Here is a 15,008-nt window from a genome sequence, read left to right on the forward strand (position 1 = left end):
ATAAAAATTTGGTGTATGAATTGTATAGAAATTGGTGTATCAATAGCTTTATGGTGTCTGAATTGTATAAAAATTGGTGTGAAAGAGTATATCATGGTGTATGAATTGTATAGAAATTGGTGTATGAATTGTATAAAAATTGGTGTATCACCAGCTTTATGGTGTCTGAATTGTATAGAAATTGGTGTATCAACAACTTTATGGTGTCTGAATTGTATAAAAATTGGTGTATCAATAATTTAATGATTTTTGAAATAGTTAGAAATTGATATATTAATAATTTTATGGTGTCTGAATTGTATAAAGATTGATATATCATCAAATTATTGTAAGGCGTCTTAGAAATGGGTGTATCAATAATTTTATAGTGTTGAACTCTTTAGAAATAGGTGTATCAATAATAATAATTTTATAATGTCTGAAATATGTAGAAATTGGTGTATCGATAATTTTATGGTGTCTAAAATGTATAAAAATTGATATATTTTATGATGTTTGATCGATATAGAAATAAGTGTATTAATAATTTTATAGTATATTAATAAATTTATGGTGTATGAAATTTATATAAGATGTAATTTGAATCAATTGGAGAATTTACTATCATTAATGATGTTTTTTCTTAGAAGTATTAAAAACTAATTTTCATTGAATTAAATAAATTAAATTTAAAAACATAAAAAAAATATCAAATAAATGTGTTGTTTGGTTATCTTATTTACTATTTTTTTTTTTTAAAACTTAGTTAAATAATAAAGTAGGAGAATTTATAAGATAAAATATCAATCATTAAATTATCTTCTTAAATCATGCTAGTTTAATTATTTTTTTAATTTTTGATATATCTTATAAATTAAAAAGTAGTGATAGTTTTTATAATATTGACTCTTACATTATATAGTTATATGATTTGTGCTTAATTTTACCTATCTTTCACACAAAAAATTTGCTCGAAGCCCAAATTACTAACTCCGTTAATCGCACGTGCCCAAACACAAACTCATACAGCGGCGCAATATACCCTCTGCGTATAATAGCAAATAAACTATACAATCTTTGAAATTTTGAAAATTTTATTGCTCTAAACAACAAAAACAAAAGTCTTCTCTCCTTACACACACACAGCTCCTTCCAGCTTGGAAAACCTGAGAGTTTTCCAATTTTAGGGTTTCCAAATACCCCAAAAAATTTCCAACAAAATTCTTGATTTTTATTTTGATTTTGGGTATGAGAAAATTAACATTTACATTTTTTTCAGGTCAAAAATTCAATCTTTGGTATTAGTATTTTCTTGAATTTTTTCATGTCAAAGTTTCAAATTGTAATAATATTAGTATTAGTATTTTCTTTGAATTTTTTTCGTGTCAAAGTTTCAATTTTTATGAAATAGCAATAGTATTAGTATTTTCTTGATTTTTTTTTTGAAAAAAACTTTTTAAAAAAAGTTGTGACCTTTGAAGTGTTCAAGGAAGAAAAATGCCAGGGCATAAGTCAAAATCAGAAAAGGGTGAAGGAGAAAAGTGTTTAAGGAGAGACCCTTATGAGGTTTTAGGTGTTTCAAGGAATTCTACAGATCAAGAAATCAAAAGTTCTTACAGAAAATTAGCTTTGAAGTATGTTGTTTTTTGGCCATTGTATGATTCTTTTTGTTTTTTTCCAGTGGATTTATTTGATTTTGGTAGTGTAGAGGTGTTTTCTTGAAATCCCATTTTTTTTTTTTTTTTTTTTTTTTTTTTTTTTTTGTGTTTACTGAATTTATTTGATTTTGGCATTGTAGGTGTTTTCTTGAATTTTGTTCAATTTTTTGTTTGTTTTAGTGAATTTATTTGATTTCACTGGGTATGTTGTTATTGTTGTTCTCTTTTTGGGTGTCTAAGAAGTGGAAGAGAAGTTGCAAAAGATTTAGATTTTGTGATATGTATTGTTTTGTTGTTGTTATTGCTTGCTTATCTGTATCCCCTTTCTCAAACTGTTTGGCAATGCTTTATTTAAGCTGAGGGTCTATCGAAATAGCCTCTGTATCTCTACGAGGTAGGGGTAAGGTCTGCATACTCTCCCTCCCCAAACCCCACTTGTGAATTTACACAGAGTATGTTGTTGCATTGTATTGTTGTTATTATCTCTGTGATAATGAAAATAACTTAGCTTGGGAGTGGTTGTTCTGCATATAAATGTTAGCAATAATTCTTATAGCAAGTGTTTTGATACATCAATATTGAATTTCTGTTATTTCCAAGGATTCTTTTTCTAGAAAAAGAAAAATAAGGAAACGTTTGAAGAAAGGGGTGTTAGCTTGCTTCCTACAGAGTGTGTTATTGTTGTCAGATGAGAGCTTTTACCTCTTTTTTTTTTCGTTGTTTCCCCTGTGCATTTTTTTCTATTCATTTGAAAATTCGAACTGTTTATGGGATTTGAGTGGGATTCTGAGTTTTTGGTCTGCAACCTACCTCTAAAGTAACTAAATTGGGAGAACTAAATTTCCTCAATGTTCTTGATTTCTTTAATTTAACAGAGAAAAAAATAACTTCACGGAATTATTTTTGTGGTTATGTGATTTGGAAGCAAAGGAGAAGTGGTTCTTACTTCTTTGTGCAGGATTCTGGAAGAGTTTAATCTTTTAGAAAGTCAGTTCTTTTGAAAATGTTATCTTTTCAATTATACTTGAGAATAAGTTCGATATTGAATCTACAGGAAATAAATTACAACTCATAACTTCTTGTCTTCCTTACCTTGATCTTTTGTTGCTTCTCGTCACTCGTCAGAGCTTCAGTATATGGTATTTTCTGAAAGTTACCTTTGAGTTGACTGTTGATATATTGAAGTATTAAAATATTTCCATGACAACAATCGCAAAGGTGGTTCTGTATGTCTGATAATTGTTGCAGCAATGTTTGTAATATGATTAGCAACCAATTTTAAAAATATTGCTCTCTTATGAGAAGTAGTTCTATCATAGCTTGTGATACTAACTCCTTTGGTATTTTAGGATGCAAGTATTTTGCATCTTGTCTGATGGAGGTTATATTGTTTTTTGTTGGCACTTTCGCATATTGTAGGTATCATCCTGACAAGAATGCAAATGACCCTAAAGCAGCGGACATGTTCAAGGAGGTCACTTTTTCGTATAACATTTTATCTGATCCAGATAAAAGGCGTCAATATGACTCAGCTGGCTTTGAGGTTGGTTTTTTTCTGGAAATGTAGTATGTATGGAAAGAAGTTAATTTAGTTAGTGAGTTCCATGTCTTTGTGATAACTTTGTCCAACTTAGTTCTAACAGTGTTTCCTTTTTTTTGTTTTTTGTTTTTTGTTTTTTGTTTTTTTGAGATAGCTAGTGAGTTTAACTAGCTATAGCTTTGTAATGTTGACTCTTGGTGATTAATACAATCTTGGTTGCCAAAAATAAAGTTAATTTTAGTTATACTTTTGCAAAGCATATGATGCTTTCTGGTTGATAATCGAGTTTTTGTTAGAAATTTGTAGTGCTCTTTATCTTAGATCTCTATCTTTAGATTAAGAATTAAGACTTTCTCCTGTGCATTCTCCCTTCTAGAAAAAATGAGAATGTTGGTGATATGCCTAATCTAAGTATTATTCAAACAGGCTGTTGAGTCAGAAAGCCAAGAATTGGAGCTTGATCTTTCAAGTTTAGGAACCGTGAATACTATGTTTGCTGCTCTTTTCAGGTCAGTCCATGTTGCATGTAATCCTTATGGTCTTTTTTGTTGAATTCAGACTTCTGGTCATGAAATCTATGCTGCATGAGATAAATTTTTGGCTATTTCATTATGGGCAGTAAGCTTGGTGTACCAATAAAAACCACAGTCTCTGCAACTGTTCTAGAGGAAGCGTTAAATGGTTCAGTACCCATTCAACCACTTCCACTTGGGCAACCTTTGTGTAGGAAGGTATCAGGCAATCTAAATCTTATCTCATTCATTCACAATCTAAATCTTATCTCATTCATTCTTGTTATAATGTAGTTACTGCAGAATTTCTTATCTTCTTCTTAACAGGTAGAAAAGCAATCTGCTCACTTCTACTCTGTTGCCATAACAGAAAAGGAAACAAAAGGGGGCCTTGTTTGCCGTGTTCATTCACGAGAAAAGAGCAAATTTAAGGTCTGTCAAAATCTAAATCCAAATGTGTGTAGGTTTACTTTATTGTGTATACTTGGGCACCCTAATGCTTGCTGCTTGGGCTCAGACTTCTGATGATCGGAAAAATTTCATTTGGTCAGTTAGAAAATAAATTTGAAGAGTCTTTTGCTACTAAAAGACTGCCACATTGCTAATAGAGGACTTTTTGGTTTACTGTTGCATTTACAGACTCATAGACTGATGTGCATCACTTAGCAATATTTTATATTTAGCTAACTTGAGGCTTAATAGTGTGCTTCTTGAATCTTTTCAACTATATCCATATTAGATAAGCTCTTTTTTGTTTTCTTGATAATTCATTTGGTAGATGCAAACTCTCAATGCGTTTTCTCTTCTGATTTAATTCTCTCTATTCCTGTCTGTATGTCTTGACATGCTGACATTGGTAATTGGTACATTTATGTTTTTTGTTGATCGTAAGGAATCCCAGAAATGCTCTAAGGTGGCAGGCCTCTTTGTTAAAATTTTAGGACCTTGTAGAAATGTGTTATCAGCTATTGTGTTAGGGGAACTGGAGCACTCTGAGGAGTGTCGGGATTTTAGCTATTGTAGACGTTTTAAGGTAGAAGAGGTTAGACAGGCTGTTCGCAGAATGCGAGGGGGTAGAGCGACGGGGCCGGATGAGATACCGGTGGAGTTTTGGAAGTTTGTTGGAGAGGCTGGTGTTAGGTGGTTGACTGGATTGTTTAATGAAATCTTCAAGACGGCAAAGATGCCCGAGGCTTGGAGGTGGAGCACCATGATACCTCTCTATAAGAATAAGGGGGACATCCAGAGTTGCAATAACTATAGGGGGATTAAGTTATTGAGCCACTCTATGAAGATCTTGGAGAGAGTGGTCGAGGTGAGGCTGAGACGGATAGTGTTTATTTCAGAAAACCAGTTTGGATTTATGCCTGGCCGCTCGACGACGGAGGCAATTCACCTGGTACGGAGGTTGGTGGAACAGTATAGGGAGAGGAAGAAGGACCTGCACATGGTGTTTATCGACCTGGAGAAGGCCTACGACAAAGTCTCCAGGGAGGTGCTTTGGAGATGCTTGGAGGTGAGTGGAGTACCGCTGGCATATATCAGAGCAATCAAGGATATGTATGATGGAGCGAAAACTAAGGTGAGGACGGCGGGAGGAGACTCAGAGCATTTCACTGTCCGGACAGGGTTGCATCAGGGATCTACTCTTAGTCCCTTTTTGTTTGTATTGGTGATGGATGTGTTGACGCGGCGTATTCAAGGGGAGGTGCCGTGGTGTATGCTTTTTGCAGATGATGTAGTTCTGATAGATGAGACTCGACGGGGTGTGAGTGACAAATTAGAGGTGTGGAGGCAAACCCTTGAGTCTAAAGGGTTCAGGGTGAGCAGAAGCAAGACAAAGTATGTGGAATGCAAGTTTAATGACGTGAGGCGGGAGAATGAGGTAGTAGTGAAGCTGGAATCACAGGAGGTAGGTAAGAGGGAGAGTTTCAAGTATCTCGGGTCCGTGATCCAGAGTAACGGTGAGATTGACGAGGATGTCTCGTACCGTATTGGGGCGGGATGGATGAAGTGGAAGCTCGCGTCGGGGGTGCTGTGTGATAAGAAGGTGCCGCCCAAGCTTAAAGGCAAATTCTACAGGGCGGTAGTCCGTCCGGCCATGTTGTATGGAGCGGAGTGTTGGCCAGTTAAGAACTCGCACATCCAAAAGATGAGGGTGGCAGAAATGCGGATGTTGCGCTGGATGTGTGGGCTGACTAGAGGGGATAGAGTTCGGAATGAGACCATCCGGGAGAAGGTTGGTGTGACTCCAGTGAGTGCAAGATGCGGGAAGCCCGATTGAGGTGGTTCGGACACGTGAAGAGGAGGGGCATGGATGCCCCGGTCCGTAGGTGTGAGAGGCTAGCGTTGGATGGTTTTAGGCGGGGTAGGGGTAGGCCGAAGAAGTACTGGGGTGAGGTGATTAGGCGGGACATGGAGCAGTTACAGCTCACCGAGGACATGACCCTAGATAGGAAGGTCTGAAGGACGCGAATTAGGGCAGAGGACTAGGGCTAGTTTGAGTCGCTAGTGTAGGGAATTACTTGGTGGGGGTTTTTTCTTGTTAGGAGTCCGTGTTCCATGTTTTATTATAAATCTGTGTGCTTTCCTCTGTTTTATATTACTTATGGGTGTCGTATTTATGTTATGTAATCTTGTGCTGTGCTGTACTATGTGTTTGTGTGGTATCTCGTGTCTTGAGCCGGGGGTCTATCGGAAACAGCCTTTCTACTTCTTCAGAGGTAGAGGTATGGACTGCGTACATCTTACCCCCCCAGACCCCACTAGGTGGGAATACACTGGGTTTGTTGTTGTTGTTGTTGTTGTTGTTGTAGAAATGTGTTATCAATAGTAGACTTTACCCAAAAAAATGTGTTATCAGTAGTAGATGGAAGATACCTCATCTATGATGTCTCATAAAACGTTTTAGTTGTAAAATGGGGGCAGAGAAAGAGGAAGCCTCCGATAATTCTTCAGGATGTTAAAGAATAATGATAACATAGTGTCACCATTTCTGATTTCTGCCATGTCCGGAAGTTGATCCAAGGGAATTTTAGTTTTCATAAAGAACACCCGTTAATTGAACTGTTCAAATTGTGATATTCTCTTTTGGACTGTATCATCAAGCAGAGTTATACTGATTTCCTTCATTGATTATAACATAATTTAGTTACATCAATTTGTTTTTTCTATCATCTCAATTATTTCCGTTGTGTTGATCCGTTTTGAGTTTGTCACAGTCTGATCATTTGAATTGTGTGTGCAGCTATTGTACTTTGACCAAGAAGAAAGTGGTGGACTGAGCCTTGCATTACAGGTTGCGATCTCCTTCTATTCTTTTGCTTGCTCCTTATTACAGACAAGTAATCTAGGAGATAGCACTTAAAATTTCTAGTAGTTTAGGCTTGAACAGATCACAATGAGCTCCTTTTTCTTATAGTTTTATGGATATTGATCTCTCTTTTCAGTTCAAATCGAAATGTAGTCCTAAATGATGCACTATCTTTTTTCTAGCAACAATAATAAGTTTCTCATTTGCTGATATGCCCCCAGGGTGAAGCTCACCCGACAAAGATTGAGGGACTGTGGCTTAAGTCACAGGTTCAAGTGCTATGGGAAGCAAATTAAGCCTAGTATTTAAGTGGGGAAGGGTACAGGGGTGGCCCATCATCCCCGATTTCGAGGGTTGCGCCTCTGCGGTTGGTCCCAAAGGCTTACTCTTGACAGAAAGAATCAAAGAAAAGAAGTTTCTCAATTCACTTTTCTACCGCATATGCTGAGTATGTGTTGTTTCGATTTTGTTGCATCGTTTTTCATACCCTCTCATGTATAAACTAGGCCATCTGCCCTCAGATTAGTCACAAGCCATCGGTTGCCAAAAGTCCTCTCATCATTGTTGATGAGAAATTGGTTTATGATCCTGGTAGTACCAGTGTTGTGAAAAGCGTTGAAGCGCTCGCTTTAAGCGTGAAGCGAAGCGACAGTGGGTTGCTTTTTACACTTGAAACGTTGGGGCGAGAAAAAAGCTCTCACTTTAGTTCCAGAAGCGAGAAGCGTGAAGCAAAAAATCGCAGAAAAGCTCGCCTAAGTGGATATTTAAGGTTCTTTTTTTAAGGTTTTATTGCTTTATTTAATTTATTTTAGTTAAAACCCTTAAGTGACTATACGACTGCATTGCTGTTGCTTCAACTTTTCTGGAACAACTGCTGAAGTTATGCGAATCCTTCTCTATTTCTCCTCTTCTTCTTCTCCTATTAGGGTTTTCTAGTTTTTTTATCCTTCTTCTCTATTACTCTTTTTCATCTCTTTTTTTTTCTCTTCTTCTTCTCTATTTCTCTTCTTCTTCTCTGTTTTCCAGTTCTGTTTTATTTTTTATTTTTTGGCTGTATGTACTCTAGATAGCTGAGAATTACATGTTTATGCACTCTACGGTAAACAAAACGACTGAATTCTACATAGTTCAGGCATTTATTTCAATTGAATGCTTCAGAGAGACAGAAGGGGCTACAACTTACAATAACGTTCTCTCTCTTCACTAACGTTACAATAACGTTTCACCAAACGTCCTTCTTCTCCGATCAAGCAGCCGGTGACGGCAACAAGTAAGTCTACATTCTTTGCCTCTCTCGAGCACCTTCTCTCCCTCTCTCTCCCCCCAGCTCTCCAGAGTGACTTTCCTCTCTCCCTCCCCCCTTCTTGGCCATCTGCCGCTGTTATAGCCGGCAAGACTAGGGTTTTCGCCGGCACGACTCCGGTGACGGTCCCTGAAACGCAGAACTGGTCACGCCCAGTTGAAGCTCCAGCTCCAGCAACAGCCGACAGCCGGAGAAAACCCGCGCGCATTATTATAAAGAAAATCACAAAAAATTTCAAGTATAAAACGACCCGTTGAAAGGCCGAATTCTTTACATAAAGAAAGTAAAGTCGTTCATCTATATTTAAAAACCTAAGAAGAACAATAATAACATAGAAAAGGCATGACCAGAAGAATTGTGTGAAAGAAGTGATCCCCAGGCCCCAAAATCCTGAGGTATCGGTCTATATGCAACTGGAGAATCTTTTTATGGATCTGGAAATGGATATAGAGACTCCCACCGAAGAAAAGATCTGCCTCTGGATAGAAGCGCAGGTGCTTGAGTGAAAGGCAGACAGGTAAGGGTAGGGACAGCTTTCCGGCGACGCTATTTTCAGCAAACAACTCAGAAAGCAAATTGACGATACCATCAGTATGCAGGAGTACCCTGGTGACAACTAAGCTTTGATATTTACATGCTTTTACTAGTTATTATTTTACCGTTCGTTTGTATTGTTTTGTTTTCTTGTGAGTATAGTTTGTATCGGTTTGCTGTAGCTTGTTGGTGGATATCTGTGTGTTGTAGCTGCTAGGCCGGATCGGGTATTTTTGTGATTGAATACTGTTTCTTTACTGCTTCCTTCCTTTTCCTTTTCTGCTTTCCTATTGGTGCTTTGTTTTTCGTGTCTACTTGTCTATTGGCTTGGGGCTTTGTTTGGGCTTGGTTTTGGCCTTAAGTGGTGGCTGTAGGGGTTGATGGTGGAATAGGGTCATTTTCGAGGGGGTCGGGGTTGGGGCTGACTTTGCGTGGGGTGAAGAGAGGCGGTCAGGGGTAGGTGTGGGGTCTAGGTCGGGTGTTAGGGCTGGGGCGGTGAGTGGTGGTAGAGATAGGCGAGAGACGAGAGTAGATAGGTTGAGGGTAGGGTCTTGGAATATAGGGACCCTTCAGGGTAAGTCCATAGAGCTGGTGAAGATTCTTAAGAGGAGGAAGATTAATATTGCGTGTGTTCAGAAGACTAAATGGGTAGGGTCTAAAGCTAGAGATGTGGATGGGTATAAGCTGTGGTACTCAGGGAGTGACAGGCGTCGGAATGGTGTGGGGATCTTAGTGGATGAGGATCTTAGAGCGTAGGTGGTGGAGGTAAAGAGGGTCTGTGATAGGTTGATGACGATCAAGTTGGTCATTGGGGGGTTTACGCTGCATGTGTGTAGTGTTTATGCTTCGCAGGTGGGCTTGAGAGAGGAGGTGAAAGCGGGGTTTTGGGAGGCTTTGGACGAGGTGGTGAGAGGCGTGCCTAGTTCGGAGAGGATTGTCATAGCGGGGGACTTCAATGGGCACACTGGGGTTGTGCCGGGAGGTTATGACGATAGAGGTTTTGGTTTTGGTGATAGGAATGAGGAAGGACCAGCTTTGTTGGATTTTGCGAGGGCTTTTGGGTTGGTGGTGGTGAATTCAAGCTTTTCGAAGAAGGAGGATCACCTGATTACCTTTCGAAGTGCGATAGTCAAGACTCAGATTGACTTTATGCTGCTAAGGAGGAGGGATAGAGTTTTATGTAAGGGTTGTAAAGTCATTTCGAGTGAGCATTTTTCGACTCAGCATAGGCTCCTGGTGATGGACTTGTTTATGAAGAGGAGCAAGAAGAGAAGGGTCGAGGAGGGTTGGCCTAGAATTAGGTGGGGTGGCTTGACGCCAGATAGTGTGCTGAAGATAAAAGAGAGTGATGGTTTTGGGGGTGGGGGATTGTAGGGGAGATGTGGATGTCATGTAGGATAAGGCTGCCAGTTGCATCACGGAGACTGCTAGAGAAGTGTTGGGTGTTTCGAGGGGTCGGGCAGGATGACATAAGGGGGACTGATGGTGGAATAAAGATGTTAAGAAGAAAGTGGAGATTAAAAAGGAGGCGTATGTTAAGTTGATTGAGAGTAAAGATGTAGAGGAGAAAAGGATGAATTGGGAGGTCTACAAATTAGCAAAGAAAGAGGCTAAGCTTGCAGTTACGGTAGCAAACTCAGCAGCGTTTGAGAGCTTGTATGCGGGGTTAGAGGAGAAAGGCGGGGAAAAGAGGTTGTATAGGCTTGCTAAGGCTAGGGAGCGGAAGGGTCGGGACCTCGACCAAGTGAAGTGCATTAAGGGGGAATGGTAGAGTTTTGGTGGAGGATGCCCATATTAAGAAGAGATGGCAGGAGTATTTCCATAGGCTTTTGAATGAGGAAGGGGACAGAGGCATTGAGTTATGTGAGCTAGAACACTCGGAGGAGAGACGTGATTTCAGTTATTGTAGACGCTTTAAGGTTGAGGAGGTTGGGAAAGCTATTCGTACGATGCGGAGGGGAAGGTCGACGGGACATGTACGATGGAGGAAAGACTCGGGTGAGAACGGCGGGAGGGGACTCGGAACATTTTTCAGTCGAGACAGGGTTGCATCAGGGTTCGACTCTTAGCCCGTTTCTGTTTGCATTGGTGATGGATGTGTTGACGCGACGTATTCAAGGGGAGGTGCCATGGTGTATGTTGTTTATGGACGATGTAGTGTTGATTGACGAGACGCGAGGGGGTGTGAATGAAAAATTGAAGGTTTGGAGGCAAACCCTGGAGTCTAAGGGGTTCAGGTTGAGTAGGTTCAAAACGAAGTATATGGAATGCAAGTTTAGCGACTTGAGGCAGGAGGACGATGTGGTGGTGAGGCTCAAGGGAATGGCGAGATTGATGAGGATATCTCTAACCGTATTGGAGCAGGTTGGATGAAGTGGAGGCTCGCCTCGGGTGTGTTGGGTGATAAGAAAATGCCATTTAAGCTTAAAGGCAAATTCTATAAAGTGGTAGTCCGTTCAGCTATGTTATATGGAGCAGAGTGTTGGCCAGTCAAGAACTCCTACATTCAAAAATTGAAGGTGGTGGAAATGAGAATGTTGCGTTGGATGTGAGGACTTACTAGAGGGGATAGAGCTCAAAATGAGATAGTCCGGGAGAAGGTGGGAGTGGCTTCGTTTGAGGAAAAGATGTGAGAAGGAAGGCTGAGATGGTTTGGGCATGTGATGAGAAAAGGCACGGATTCCTCAGTTGGTAGGTGTGAGAGGCGAGCGTTGGATAGCTTTCGGAGGAGGAGAGGTAGGTCGAAGAAGTACTGGAAGGAAGTGATTAGCCATGATATGGAGCAGCTACAGCTTACTGAGGACATGACCTTAGGTAGGAAGGTGTGGAGGTCGTGGATAAGGGTAAAAGGCTAAGTCGCGTGCGTGGGTTGTAGTAGAAGAGCTCATGTATAGCTGGGTTAGTAATCCCAGGACTGTGTCCATAGGTGGGGGTCGTACTTTCCGGATGCCATATTTCTTATCTCTTATTTCATATTGCACTTATTTATCTTATTTCGTATTGCTCTGATTTCTATTTTATTTTTAGTATGTCTTATTCCATTTATGTTATGCCACCCACTATGCTTAATGGTGCATTACGCTCTTGCTTACTATTCTCTATCTTGAGTCGGGGGTTTATCGGAAACAACCTCTCTACTTCTTTTGAGGTAGCGGTATGGACTGCGTACATTCTACCCTCCCCAGACCCCACTTTGTGGGAATACACTGGGTTTGTTGTTGTTGGTTGTATGTAATCTGACTTTCAGCTTTGTTTTTCTTCTTTTTACTTTTTTTTTTTGCTGTATGTAATTTGAATTCTTTTTATCAGTATATACTTTTAGAATAGAAGTTCTAAACTTTTTGCTGTATGTAATCTGAATTTTGTTTATCAGTATATCCTTGTTGAGGAATAGGATGTAGAATAGAAGTTCTAAACTTTTCTCTGATTGTTGGTTTCTCTATTTGTGTTGATTGATTAAGACGCTAGACTGATTTTTAGTATTTTAGTAGTTTGCTTGAATGCTTGTTATGACTATCTATTCTCTTTTTAATTTGAGTATTGAAAGATTATGTTATTTAATGAGCTCTTGGTTATTTATTTATGCATGTTTAATATTTTTAAATTTTGTACTAAATAGCGGTTTAATGGAAAAAAGCGTGCGCTTCGCTTCACGCTTCTCGCTTCTGTGACGCGAGCCCTCGTCGCTTTTTTTCGCTTCTCGCTTTTCAAAACACTGGGTAGTACTACTTCATTAATATCTGCTGTAAATTTATTGCGTGTTCGTTGCAGGAAGATAGTTCAAAAACGGGAAAAGTCACATCTGCCGGCATGTATTTTCTTGGTTTTCCAGTTTATCACATGGATCAAACCCAGACCTTGGTGGGTGTACATCTTTGCGTAATGTCAATTTTTAGTTGTTTCTCTCAAGTTTGTGCTCATATGTTCACATTACTTTTTCTGCTTGAGCTATTGTATAGGTACCAGCCTCAAAGGATCCAGACTCTGCATTTTTCAAGAAACTGGATGGATTTCAACCATGCGAGATAACTGAGCTAAAAGCTGGCACTCATGTCTTCGCAGTTTATGGTATTTTTCCAATCCAACTTGAATTCTTGATGTAATTCAATGGAATATGATCCTCACCGCCTCTCTCTGTTTACTGATCGACTTTTGCAGGTGACAATTTTTTTAAAAGTGTGAGCTACAGCATCGAAGTTGTATGTGCAGCACCTTTTATCGAGGAAAAAGAAAACCTTAGAGCAATAGAAGCTCAAATTTTATCAAAAAGGGTGGAACTGTCTAAATTTGAAACAGAATATAGGGAGGTCTGTGCTCCATTCATTAATTGACAATCTCGTTCTGTATGTTTCTCCAATCATACTGATTCCTGTGCTTGTTTTTCTCTTGACAGGTCTTAGCACAATTTACCGAGATGACTAGTAGATATGCACAAGAAATGCAAACTGTAAGTTTGATGCCTCAAGTACTTCATGTGCAACTTTAACTTTGTTCCTATTTGAAGTGATTTTATATTCATCATTGCTTTTTGTCTTCGCTAATTAATAGATTGACGAACTTCTAAAGCACCGCAATGAAATTCATGCTTCCTATACAACTCTTCCCGCGATGAAACGTAGCAGTAGCATTCGAAGTAAGAACAAAGGTGGATTAAAGGAGGCTAGTGTAGATGGCCCATTAAGAGAAAAGAAGCCTTCAAGAGACCGGACGAAGAAGAAGAAGTGGTTCAACATTCCCTTAAAGGTTGACAAAAGGAAACCTTGTTAGATAGGGTGAGCTTCTTTTTGCTTGCCTTCTGGGTCAATGCTTTATCTCGTATCCTCTCATTTCCTTTTGTCTGCTTTATCTCGTATCCTCTCATTTCCTTTTGTCTGCTTTACATGTACATTTCTATTTTACGTGTAGTTTATAGAGAAACGTGTTAGCTGAATGAGTTGGTGCCGAGGTGCACTTTCTTTGTGTCCAAGCAACGAACCTGTTGCAGGACTTCAAGAATTCTTCTGAGGACTTCACCGAAAGTAGCTAGGCATCACTATCGCAATGAGATACTGGTATTTATGGAACGGTGCGGCACGGGAAGCAAACGAAAAATTATGTTGTAAAATTCTTTCCTCTATTCTTTTACCATTTGATGTTCGTCTCTCCGCAAGACTCACACTTGTAAATTGCAGTATTCAATAACAAGTATTTCTTGAATGTGTTTTTGTTTTAATGTATTAAATAAAGTGAAGGATGCAGGATTACTGTTTTTCTTTTGTCACAGATGCCTAAGGTGTGTGTAAGTCAACATTTACATCTTTTTATTAGTTTCTTGAGAGTCTGTGAGCACTTCTTGAGAATATATTATAGACAACTAGATTTTGCCAAAAGCTTTATTGGATTTTCTTGCTTGGCAGGCTTGTGCTAGTCTAGGAGCTATCACCCCATGTTCAACTAGACTTCCCACCGCCACCCCCATCCTTATGTCACAATTTTTAGTTTTCCACCCATGGATATCTGTATTGAAGTTCTTAGTTCAAAAGTTTGAATCGTGTAGAGCTGAGCCCATTTTGCGGTGGTGCTCTTAAGCCCATTTTGCGGTGGTGCTCTTAACAAGATTTCCTTCATAGCTAGGTCTCGAACCGTGGACTCTGGTTAATGGTGGAGCAGTTTCATCACTACCTGTGTTAGTTTTGTCACAGTTTGTTATATGTAACGACGGTTTCCCCACCACCTTATGTGGTTTAGTGATCAATAAAGTGAGTTGAGAATTATGAGATCTTATGTTTAAATTCCGCAGAGGAAAATAATGTTCTCTCCGTTTAGAAAAGAATGACTTACTTTTTTTTGTAGTCCATGTCAAAAAAAATCGTCTCTTTCCTTTTTTGGCTAATAGTTTAATTTCAACTTTTCACGTATATGTTTAAAACCATGAGATTATAGGTATTTTAGTACATTTTATATAATTTTAATTTAAAATCATAAGATTTAGAAGTTTTTTTTTTATTATTATAGGTATTTTAGTACATTTTACATAATTTTAATTTAAAATCATAAGATTTAGAAGTTTCTTTATTTTCTTACGTGCTTAGTCGAAACAGATCATTTTTTTTTAAAACGAAAGAAGTAGATGATTCTTTTCCATTAAGAGTTATTAAAAAAAATAGAAATTACTTTCAACATTTCTTTT

General features: G+C 38.9%; 1 protein-coding gene across 3 annotated transcripts; it reads left to right on the forward strand.

Moving 5' to 3' along the window:
* The first annotated feature begins 1,047 nt into the window (after nt 1-1,047).
* On the forward strand, nt 1,048-14,099 carry LOC107847875 (chaperone protein dnaJ 16). 3 transcript variants are annotated; one of them, XM_016692443.2, is made up of 12 exons: nt 1,048-1,613; nt 3,057-3,180; nt 3,604-3,686; nt 3,797-3,908; nt 4,017-4,121; nt 6,937-6,987; nt 12,611-12,700; nt 12,799-12,907; nt 12,998-13,146; nt 13,233-13,286; nt 13,388-13,611; nt 13,745-14,099. In XM_016692443.2, the coding sequence occupies exons 1-11, from the start codon at nt 1,477-1,479 to the stop codon at nt 13,604-13,606; spliced, it is 1,233 nt and encodes a 410-aa protein (XP_016547929.1). In that variant the 5' UTR covers nt 1,048-1,476; the 3' UTR covers nt 13,607-13,611; nt 13,745-14,099. The 3 variants fall into 3 exon arrangements, with proteins under 3 accessions (XP_016547929.1, XP_016547930.1, XP_047254692.1); XM_047398736.1 differs by lacking the exon at nt 1,048-1,613 and adding an exon at nt 1,726-2,042; XM_016692444.2 differs by lacking the exon at nt 6,937-6,987 and having other exon boundaries at nt 1,068-1,613.
* The last annotated feature ends 909 nt before the right edge of the window (nt 14,100-15,008 follow it).

Source organism: Capsicum annuum, chromosome 11 (genome assembly GCF_002878395.1).
Source record: "Capsicum annuum cultivar UCD-10X-F1 chromosome 11, UCD10Xv1.1, whole genome shotgun sequence".
Taxonomy (NCBI): Eukaryota; Viridiplantae; Streptophyta; class Magnoliopsida; order Solanales; family Solanaceae; genus Capsicum; species Capsicum annuum.